The following is a 12420-nucleotide window of genomic DNA, read 5'->3' on the forward strand; positions in this document are numbered from 1 at the left end:
CATAGCTATTAGAGCAAAAGAACAGAAATCTTCAGGAGAGATGTATTTTCCACCTATTCTGGCCCAAATGAAATATGAGATGTGTTTTATTATTTTGGAAATAGTTTAGTCTTTCTGAGAGATATGATAGTAATGGATGAGGATAAAGAAAACAGGATTTAGAGAAGCTCTTTCAGAGTCACAAAGTTCTTCATGGAGCCTGGAATCAAACCTAGGAAACCATAATCCAGGGTACATGCTTCATTCACAATGCATTAATCAGAATTATAATGTAAAGTAAAAAACAGTAGTACCCTAGGATAAGAGATTACTTATTAAGAATAATTGCATATTTTGATGTACAGTTTTGCAGAGTACAGTTTGCATAATATTTTGGTTATGATAAAGGACTTTGGAAGGATTTTGAGACGGAAAGGAGACATGGGTCAAGTGAATGGAGAATAGGATATCTGCCAGTACTAATAATCAGGGTGGAATTGGGGTGGATGCCAGTAAATTCTCAAGATTCAATATAAACCTTTTATGGTATTGGTAGGGTGTTTTGGAAGTAGATACCACTGACTTTTCCATTGCTAGTGATTTAATGACTGAACTACAACCTCTGATCTGGATCATTGACTTGAATTCAAGCTTTTACAGGGTGACAGATGTGTCAGACTGATTTGAGCACTGTAGATGTAAAACCTATGTCTGAAATTCTTTGGAGATTAACAGTGTTAAATGGATCAACTTTTTAAAAAAATTACAGGGTTTTTTCTCTTTAGCTTGAAATTTTTATCTTAACCATATTAACTGGAATTTTTCTAAAATGAATTGAGCGTATCTCTTTCTTAAGTGGAGTAGAGAACCTATCTTGAACTTTGATTTTTCTTCTGATTGGTGTCTGTGTGCTTCTCTTTGTGAAGTATCAGGTTGATAATGTTACAGAGCTTCTTTAAAATACATTTCACTATATTTACCATTGCTCAAATAAAAAGACTCATGTCTCAAAACATGTTTAACTGTTTGAGGTTTTTTTATTATGTATTTTGTGTTAGGAAGAGGGTGATGAAATCTGACCTCTTTGTGTAGCCATGGAAGTGACCAACTGTGAAGCTGGCAAACATCACTAATAACAGATAAAGGAATGCTTAATTGAGTAACTGGTCTTTCTGGGCCTCCTGGCCGTACACCAAATCTAAATGAATTGAGAAATAAAAGATGCCTTATAACCCTTTAGAAACCTCAGACATTCTATTCAAAATAATGCATTTACCATATTAAATCATGTAGCTTCCTTATGTTTTAGTTTCTTCATCTTCAACAGAAATGAGGAGGATTACAATATCTGTCTAGAAGAATCATTGTGGAATGCCTGGATGGCTCAGCGGTTGAGCACCTGCCTTTGGCCCAGGGTGTGATCCTGGAGTCCTGGGATCAAGTCTCACATTGGGCTCCCTGCATGGAGCCTGCTTCTCTCTCTGCCTATGTCTCTGCCTCTCTCTCTCTTTCTCTCATAAATAAATAAACAAAATCGTTAAAAAAAAATACAAAACTCATTTTAAGAATTATATGTTTTAAGCAAAAGTATAAAATGCCTCTCATATAATAGATGCTCAATAAGTGTTCATTTATCTTTTCCGAGTGTTTTCCTCCTCATAAAAGTAGGTAATCATGAATGCAGCATCCACAGAATTGACTTAAATGCATATATCTTTTTTTCCTTATATATAAGTTCCTTGTTTCAAAAGAGAAATAGGGAACTCATCCCTTTGTAATTTAAAATATGAAGTATTTTTTCCATTGTTTACCTGAACTGACACACTTGGACCTTTGCAAAGAAAATGAGAATATCTGCCATTTACTAGTGTTAGGAATATAGGTAGGGAAAAGCTAGTCCACACTAAACTCCTTCATCCTAGTCAACTTCTTGAATTTCTACTGCCTTTCTGGGATCTGTCCACTTTTTCCATATAGGAACAGCTTATCTCCATCAGGAATATTTACCTCCTGAAGAGCTACAGTATCATCAAAACACACAAACAATAATGTGAAAGTGTAATAACCTTCCTATATATATTAGCTCTGTATCAAAGATGCATAAATTTCAAATCTGAGAAAGAAAAGGAAATCTTTGAAAATTTTTTTTTAACCATTTTAACCAAGTGCATGTAATTTTTCTATATGTGAAACTTCACTTACACCTTTCTTCATTTAACTCAGGAAATTATTTTAAAAATTGAAAATTAAAAAATAAAAATAAAAATAAATAAAAAATAAAAATTGAAAATTGAGGAGCACCTGGGTGGCTCAGAGGTTGAGCATCTGCCTTTCTCTTCAGGTCATGATCCCAGCGTCCTGGGATCAAGTTGCCCAGCAGGCTTTCTGCTGGAAAACTGCTTCTCCCTCTGTCTATGTCTCTGCCTCTCTCTCTGTGTCTCTCATGAATAAATAAATAAAATCTTTTTTAAAAATTGAGAATTAAATGAGAAGTAATCAGAGAGGGAGACAAACTATGAGAGAATCTTAACTATAGGAAACAAACAGGGTTGCTGGAGAGGATGTGGATGGAGTAATTAGGGGATGGGCATTAAAGAGGGCGTGTATGTGATGAGCACTGGGTTTTGTATGCAACCGATGAATTATCGAACTCTACATCTGAAACTAATGATGTACTAAATGTTGGCTAATTGAATTTAAATAAAAAATAAAAATAAATAAAAATTGAGAGTTGATATTTTAATAAATTTTGCTCTGCTTATTTTATATCTCCTTTAATAGGTGAAAATAAAACTTTTAGTATACTTTATTAGAAGTCATAGTGAGCTGAATCTTTTACCTGCCCACTCCCAAACTCTAGCCTTCCCCTCCCCAGCCTCTGTTTTACTTTGAAAAAGTGAAAATATTATCAGAGTAAATCAGTCTCACCATAGTAGTCCATATATGCTGATTCATATCTACATTATATTTTCACTGACATCTTTTCTAACTAGGTTATCATCTTAGCCATATTGGATATATGCATTTAGGAAAGAGTGTGATTTTTACATGAACATAGCAATTCAAACTCTAAATGTTTGCTTTTTTAAAAAAAATTTCTATCTAGAAATCGACATTGAACGCTGTGTGCGAGAATCAATCAACCTGTTCTGTTGGACTCCTAAAAGTGCTACTTACAGACAGCATGCTCAACCTCCAAAGCCAACTTCTGATAGCAATGGTATCAGAAGTTCGACACCTTTTTTCTCCACTGAGTGTCCAGATCCTCCAAAAACAGATTTGGTATGTATGTGCAGATTAAGTTACAAATTCTGAAGGAAGATGGATGTTAAAAATGTAGTGTAGCATGATTATTGTTCATAATAATATTATCACTTATGTCCTCTTAACATAGCTATTTTCTAATATGATTGTATTTATGCAGCTTTCAGAAAACCTTGATGTCTGTCCATTTAGTTTTACAGTTAAGATTATATTATACAGTTAAGATTATATATATTGAGATTATATTATATTATTACAGTTAAGATATATTCCCTCAGGTAGCAAGTTTCACATTTTGTCTATGTAATCACAGTATCTCAGCTTATTCTATACTAAAAGAATTACAGAAGCAAAGGAAGAATTATAAAAATAGAGAAAGACAGGGGCGCCTGGGTGGGTCAGTCAGTTATGTGTCTGCCTTCAGCTCAGGTCATGATTTGTAGGTTGTGGGATTGAGCCCCACTTAGGACTGCTGGGGAGAAGGGGAATCTGCTTTTCCCTTTGCCCTTCTTCCTGCTCCTGCACTTGCTCTCTCCGCCCCGCCCCCACAATAAATAAATAAATGAATGGAGACAGAGGTCTTAGTATATAAGAATAAGAATGTATACTTACTGAGCACTGATTGACAAAAAAAAATTGCATTTTTAAAAACTTGTCAGGTTTTTCAACATTATTGTTCTTATTTGGCTTTACAAATATGGTTGACTAAGGTTTCAGTTATAATAATTCATATATTTCAAACATTCCAATATTACCACAATATCTTAATTATTTCCATGAAGTTGAATTTCAATTAACATATATAGAGAACTTTTTAGATACCCTAATAACTTTAATAGGATAGGCTCTAATTGTAAAAAGGAACATTTTAATGATAAAACATTTTCAAATTTTCTTTCATGTATGTTAAACAATAGAATATGCTGCTAGATATTTTTGGAACTAAATGTTTTTGCAAGAACTTGCAATTTTCACCCCTTTGCTCTTTCTGTAATTTTTCATGTTCCCAAAATAGGAGAGCATCCTTGTTTTCACATTATCCCATCATGATCAAATTGTATTTATTAAAGATAAACATGACTGTGTAGTTGAATACAAAGTGGTTTTAGTAATTACAGTCCTTGCTTCCAGAAATATAGATGATAAAGAGGAAAGCAGCTACATGAAAAATTATGGTAAGATATTTCAAACATCATAAGAGATAAAATTAGAATAAGAACCTACACTAGCAAATAAATATTTGCATTACAGTTTTCCAAAAGTAGATGAAGCCACCCAAGGAGAAATAAATTCTCGAACACTGGAAGTGTTCCAGGTGATATTACCACCTAATGGATTTTGGTACAGGAATTCACTTACCAGCAAAGGATTGTTCTAGATGACCTATAAGATAGCTTGAAATTGGGGCACCTGGTGGTTCAGTTGATTAATAAGCATCTGCCTTCAGCTCAGGTCATGATCTTGGGGGTCCTAGGATTGAGCCCTGGGTCAGGCTCCCAGCTCAGCAGGGAATTTGCCTCACCCTCCTCCCCTTCCCCTACTCATTCGCACTCTCTGTCTCAAATAAATAAATAAAATCTAAAAAATAATAGTATAGCTTGACACTCTGAAATTTAATGATTCTATATAAAAACTTATTTATAGTTTTCTTTTTTTCAAATTGTAAAGTATCATCACAACAGAAACGCATTAATTCTTAACTTCATACTAGAGAGCTATCCTTTGGCAGATGAGCAGTTTTTAGCAACCTTTAATGGCATTTAATGAAGGGAAACCTGAGTAATTATAAAAATTAGTAAGATAACACTGAGTTGGGAGTTGGAAAAATTAAGTAAAAATAAAAGTATAAGAGAATTAATATATCTAAATACTTGGTGTTTCCTTTAAAAAATGCTAGTTTTTAAATGTAGACCCATCATTTAATCCTCATTAAGAACCTATAATGAAGTATGATTATCTCTGTTTTATAATGGGAGCATGAAACTAAACTCAGAAAGAGATTAATAGTTTATATAGCTAGTACATAGTAACACCAGATCTTTAAGACATCACAGGACGTGGTTTTTTTTTGTTTTGTTTTTAATGACTTGAACTATATACAATTTGCATACCATGAATTTCACCCTTTTCAAGTGTAAAATTCAGTGGATTTTAGAATATTCATAAAGTTGTGCAACTATCACTACTAATTCCAGAATATTTTCAATATCCCAAAAGAAACTGTATCCATGCTGAGTCACTCCCCACCTCTCTCAATCTTTTGCAGATACTAACCTTTATATCCCTATGGATTTACCTATTCTAAATATCTCATAAAAATGGAATCATACAATAACATGGCCTTTTGTTTAACATATGTTTTCAAAGCCTACACATGTGTCAGTACTTCATTTCTTTTTATGGCTGAATAATATTACATTGTGTGGATATACTACATTTTATTTATCAATTCATCAGTTAATGGACATTCAATTTATTTCTACTTGTTAGCTATTATGAATAATACTTCTACAAACATTCATATGTAAGCATTTCATTATTTGTTTTCACTTCTTTTAAATATATACTTAATAGATATCCTGGGTAATAGGCTAACTCTATGTTTAACTTTTTGAAGAACTGCAAAACTGTTCTACCAACTGCCTGCACTATATTACATTACTCTTAGCAATGTATGAAGGTTCCAGTTTCTCCACATCCTACCAATACCTATTTTATCATAGCCATCTTAGTGAGTATGAAGTGGTATGTCATTGTGCTTTTGATTAGCATTTCCCTAATCATGTTTCACATTTCTTCATGTATTAACCATTTGTATGTCTTCTTTGGAGAAATGTCTATTTAAATCCTTTGCCCATTTTTTTAAATAATAAATTTATTTTTTATTGGTGTTCAATTTGCCAACATACAGAATAACACCCAGTCCTCATCCAGTCAGGTGGCCCCCTCAGTGCCCGTCACCCATTCACCCACACCCCCTGCCCTCCTCCCCTTCCACCACCCCTAGTTCGTTTCCCAGAGTTAGGAGTCTTCATGTTCTGTCTCCCTTTCTGATATTTCCTACCCATTTCTTCTCCCTTCCCTTCTATTCCCTTTCACTATTATTTATATTCCCCAAATGAATGAGACCATATAATGTTTGTCCTTCTCCGATTGACTTATTTCACTCCGCATAATACCCTACAGTTCCATCCACGTTGAAGCAAATGGTGGGTATTTGTCATTTCTAATGGCTGAGTAATATTTCCATTGTATACATAAACCACATCTTCTTTATCCATTCATCTTTCGATGGACTTACTTACTCAGCATAATACCCTCCAGTTCCATCCACATCAAAGCTCAGGAACATGGCTCTGAGGGGCACTGACCACCTGCTGTGTTTCACTCTGTGAACTATCTCAACATCCAAGAGCCTATTGCCTCCCAGCTCTGTGGCAAGTCCAAATGGCTCCACCTACAAAATCCAAACACTCCTCCCTATCTAGTCCAAGCCACCATCATCATGTCTTGCCTGGGCGACTGCAGCGGCCTCCTGTTGGGCCACCTGCTTCCACTCTGAAGGAGCACTTTTTATGAGATTTTTATTCTGCCATTCTCACTGACCCCAATCATATCCTATGCTGTTTGTCCTCTGCATTCTAATTCTTGAGTGAAACAAAATGGTTGAGAGATCATTGATTTTTCAAGATCAGAAAAGGGGGCACCTGAGTGACTCAGTCAGTTAAGTGTCTGTCTTTGGCTTAGGTCATGATTCCAGGGTCCTGGAATTGAGTCCTTCATTGTCACTCCTTTCTCCCTCTTCTCCCCACTCATGCTGTCTCTCACTATCTTTGTCTCTCTCTCTCAATATCTCTCTCTCTCTCTCTCTCTCAAGTAAATAAAATCTAAAAGATAAAAATAAAAGGAAAGGAATATTAACAGTTCAGAAAATATGAGACTTTCATTTTGTGATGAAGTAAAATTTTACTAAGAAAAGTTGCTTTTTATTTTAAACTTGAGGAAGTGGTTTTAAATCCCTACCCCTACACCCTCCAGGAAATGAGATTTTTTTTTGTTTAAATGGTCTAATAGTTTGAATGTGACTAAACCCAAATTGCTTTTTGTATTCCTAATGATGGTAAGTCATTTGCTAAATCTTTGTCATGCAAAACAAACTTTTATATGTACTCTTAAATCAGATATTTTATCCCCAACAATAGTAAGAATGAAGAGAAAATACACTACATTATTTACATGAAATGTTCCTATCTGAAGAATACTCAAGTATTAGTTCATTTTTCTTTAGAATTTATTTCATTCCTTTTTATATGTTTCAACCATAAAGAAAAATATAGTGAATGACGTAAAGACCAATACATTATTTTTTCAGTATTATGTTTGAATACATATTACCAAAACAGACACCCTTGTAGTTGCTGGGGATATAACCATGGGGTAAAAAAAGTACCTGCTTCCATAGAATTTGCATTTTATGGAGGATTTACAGACAACAAGAAAAAATAAACATTTGATATGTTACTTGGGAATAGGTTCCACTGAAAAAAGTAAAGAATAATAAGGAAGATAGAGAATGCCAAAGAGAAGGAGTTGGGATAACATTAAAGAAGCATTGTTATTTTATATGAGGGACTCAAAGAAGGTCTAGCTGATAAGACATTTAAGAAGAGGAGGGAGTGAGAGGGTAAGTTGCATAGATTTCTTGAAGAAAAATGTTCCATTTTGCAGGTGCAAAGATGGTGGCATACTTTGTAGGGCAAAAGTAAGGAGACTATGTATAGAATGGAATGAGTGAAGAGGAGAATAGAAAGTGACAAACTTAGAAAGGTATCAATGGATAAGATCTTGTGTAACCCTTAAGACTTTGACTTTATGCCAAATAAGATGAGTAGCTGTTGTAAGATTTTGAGCAGAATGGTGACATGATCTGACTTACATATGAAAGGATTATTTTGACCACTGCATGGAAAGGAGACTATAGAAAGACAAAGGCAAAATAGAGACCAAGGAGAAAGTACAGTGGTTAGGACCCGAGGGTCTAACATTGGAGGTGATGAGAAGTAAATATATTTGAAAACAAATCTAAGATTTCTGCTGCCTGAATGTGAGGTATAAAAGAGAGAAGAATCAAGGAGGACTCCAAAGTTTTTGTCCTCGGCTAGAACAAAGTTTTTGTTTCTTGGTGTTTTCATTTACTGATTAAGGAAGACCATAGGAGTAGGTTGGAAGGTAGAAAATAATTTGAACATACGGATTTAGCAATTATTAATTGTCCATAACAAAAAATAAATATATTATTAGTTTTATGCATAATATCTTTTATGCTTTTATGCTTTCTAGTTGATTATTACTGGCATAATAGAAAGATTATTATTTATTTTAGATTCATTTTATAGCTAGCAAACTTGTTTGATTTTCTGGTTTTGTTTTGTTTTTAAGACTTACTTATTTATTCATGAGAGCTACAGAGAGAGAGGCAGAGACAAAGGCAGAGGGAGAAGCAGCCTCCCTGCAGGGAACCTGATGCAGGACTCAATCCCAGAACCCCCAGGATCATGACCTGAGCCAAAGACACTCAACCACTGAGCCACCCAGGCACCCCTGATTTTCTGTTTTTAAGAGACTTTATTTTATAGAACAGTTTTAGGTTCACACCAAAATTTTGCTTATACTCCCTGCCTCCACACATGCATAGTCTTCCCCATTATCAACATCCTCCACCGAGTAGTACATTTGTTACCACTGATAAAACTACATTGACAATTATTATCATTCAAAGTCCATAGTTTACATTAGAATTTACTCTTGGTGGTATACATTATATGGGTGTGAACAAATATATAATGACATGTATGCATCATTATAGCATAGGGTAGTTCCAATTCCCTAAAAATTTACTGTTACACCTGTTCATTCTGCCCTCTCTCCCAAACACTAGGAACACAGATCTTTTTACTATTTCCATAACTTTTCCTTTTCCAGAATGTCATAGATTGGAATCATACAGTGACTGACATATCATTTGGTAATATGCATTTAAGTTTCCTCTGTGTCTTTACATGTCTTGATAGCTCCATTTTTTTTGTGCTGAATAACGGTTCATTGTCTGGATGTACCAGTTTTTTAACCATTCACCTACTGAAGAACATCTTAGTTCTCCTAAAGTTTAGCAATTATAAATAAAGCTTCATTAAAATCCATGGGCAATTTTTGTGTAGACAAAGCATTTCAACTGCTTTGAGTAAATACCAAGTATTTTGGAATTGATTTTCTTTTTTTTTATAATAAATTTATTTTTATTGGTGTTCAATTTGCCAACATACAGAATAACACCCAGTGCTCATCCTGTCAAGTGCCCCCCTCAGTGCCCGTCACCCATTCACCCACACCCCCCGCCCTCCACCCCTTCCACCACCCCTAGTTCGTTTCCCAGAGTTAGGAGTCTTCATGTTCTGTCTCCCTTTCTGATATTTCCTACCCATTTCTTCTCCCTTCCCTTCTATTCCCTTTCACTATTATTTATATTCCCCAAATGAATGAGACCATATAATGTTTGTCCTTCTCCGATTGACTTATTTCACTCCACATAATACCCTCCAGTTCCATCCACGTTGAAGCAAATGGTGGGTATTTGTCATTTCTAATGGCTGAGTAATATTCCATTGTATACATAGACCACATCTTCTTTATCCATTCATCTTTCGATGGACACCAATGCTCCTTCCACAGTTTGGCTATTGTGGACATTGCTGCTATAAACATCGGGGTGCAGGTGTCCCGGCGTTTCATTGCATCTGAATCTTTGGGGTAAATCCCCAGCAGTGCAATGGCTGGGTCGTAGGGCAGGTCTATTTTTAACTCTTTGAGGAACCTCCACACAGTTTTCCAGAGTGGCTGCACCAGTTCACATTCCCACCAACAGTGTAAGAGGGTTCCCTTTTCTCCACATCCTCTCCAACATTTGTGGTTTCCTGCCTTGTTAATTTGCCCCATTCTCACTGGTGTGAGGTGGTATCTCATTGTGGTTTTGATTCGTATTTCCCTGATGGCAAGCGATGCAGAGCATTTTCTCATGTGCGTGTTGGCCATGTCTGTCTTCTCTGAGATTTCTGTTCATGTCTTTTGCCCACTTCATGATTGGATTGTTTGTTTCTTTGGTGTTGAGTTTAATAAGTTCTTTATAGATCTTGGAAACTGATTTTCTTTTTAAATCTAGTAGATTGTGGATTCTCTTGGATATTTACAAAGCTAATTAAATCATATAAATATATATATATATAATATCTTTCTAGGTACTATTTTTATGATTACGTTTTTGGGTTTTTTGTCTTATTGCATTGGAGAAGACCTCTGGTATAAAGTAAACTAGAAGTGATGAGAGTGGATAGATTTGCTTTTACCTAAATTTAATGAAAATTCTTATAATTTCACCACTAAGTTTGATGTTTTTGATAAATACTCTATTTGGGTGGTGGATTTATTTTATACAGAAATTTTTCCCTTTTTCTCTTAGTAGAGTGATTATCATGAGTGTTGAATTTTATCAAATGCTATTCAACTGGTAAGGATTGATTAGGATCACCCATTTTTCTCCTTTAATACAACAATGTGTGGGGCACCTAGGTGTCTCAGTGGTTGAGCAGCTGCCTTTGGCTCAGGTCGTGATCCAGAAGCCATGGAATTGAGTCTTGCATCAGGCTCCCCACTGGGAGCCTGCTTCTCCTTCTGCCTGTCTCTGTCTTTTTCTCTGTATCTATCATGAATAAATAAATAAAATCTTTTTTTAAAAAAATAATGTGTAACATTATTTATTAAAATTTCTGATATTAAATGGTCTTTGCATTCCTGAGATAGACTCTACTAGGTCACTACAAAAAAAGAAATACTGACTATATTTTATTTGCTAGTATTTCCTTATAGTGAATTTCTACATCTATATTCATATGTGAAATAAATTTAAAATTTTTTTGTCTGTCCTTGTCAGTCTTTACTCTTAAGATTATATTTCTCTGTGGCACTTGGGTGGTTCAATCACTTAAGCATCTGCTTTTGGCTCAGGTCATGATCCCAGGGTACTAGTTCTCCCTCTCTCTCTGCATCTCCCCCCACCAGTGTGCTCACACACACTGTCTCTCGAATAAATAAATAAAATCTTTTTTAAAAAAGACAATATTTCTTTTTCCCTTTTTTTACTGTCCAGTTTGTATAAGAGGAATTATCTGTTTCATATAGATTGAGTAAAACCTGTCTCTAAAACCATCTGAGCCTATTGTCTTTTAAATAGGGAGATACTTGATTATTCCTTCTTCTTGAGTCAATTTATGTTACCTTATGGGTTTCTTAAAATTATCCATTTAAATGCCAAACTTATCAGAATTATTTTTTAAAGTGTCTATTTTGTTGGATTTTTATATTTATATAATTCTTTTTTCAAAATATTTTTAATTTTTTTCTACATTTTATCTGAAATTTTGTCACCCTTTTCTTTCCTTCTGCTTATTTGAAGTGTTCTTGTTCAGATGTTTAATGTAATAGAAAGTAGATACAAAAAGATAATGTATGCATGTCTATAAAAGCATATTCATTAAATTAAGGATAATCATAATTCAGATTTTATACTATATAACTATGTCAAATTCTAAACAGGTAAAAAATAGCTTTTTAAAACTGAAACATAAACTGTACTCTGACTAGTAGAATGGAAGCTTGAAAATAACTATGAGAGGAAAATTCTAATTAACATTAATTTATACATGCATCTATCATATTTATTCCCTGAAGTAGACCCATTGTAGTAGAAAAAGCATGAGCTTGGCTGTTAGATGGACTTGGTTTTAAATTTCACCCTGGTCCTTTGGTTTTATAATCTTAAAATCTTATAATCCAGTTTCCTGTCTGAAAAAGTGAACATAATTATAATAATTCCCACCTTGCAAAATTATTTTAGGAGTGATATATGTAAAATAGTTCAGTGTCTAATATGTAATAAGCACTCAAAAACAGTAACAATTATTATTACATATTTACTAATTAGAGATTAAATGTTTCAACTTTGAAAACTACCCAAGAATTTTATGACCATCTTTTTTATCCAAATAATGTGTACAAAAGATGCTCTGATATTCCATTTCCACTCAGCTATGCTAGCTTTATTTCTATAACTTTACATTTAGAAAT

General features: G+C 34.3%; 1 protein-coding gene across 7 annotated transcripts in view; it reads left to right on the top strand.

Moving 5' to 3' along the window:
* The window catches only part of TBCK (TBC1 domain containing kinase), a 222984-nt gene that overhangs the window by 147285 nt on the left and 63279 nt on the right, over nt 1–12420 (top strand). For all 7 annotated transcript variants that reach the window (XR_005382727.1, XR_005382726.1, XM_038581969.1 and 4 more), the window contains one exon: nt 3086–3261. Coding sequence is in view for 5 of the 7 variants with exons in the window: in XM_038581969.1 (XP_038437897.1) it covers nt 3086–3261 (176 nt within the window). In the remaining 2 variants the exon portion in view is untranslated. The remainder of the gene's footprint in view (nt 1–3085; nt 3262–12420) is intronic.

Source organism: Canis lupus, chromosome 32 (genome assembly GCF_011100685.1).
Source record: "Canis lupus familiaris isolate Mischka breed German Shepherd chromosome 32, alternate assembly UU_Cfam_GSD_1.0, whole genome shotgun sequence".
Classification (NCBI taxonomy): domain Eukaryota; kingdom Metazoa; phylum Chordata; class Mammalia; order Carnivora; family Canidae; genus Canis; species Canis lupus.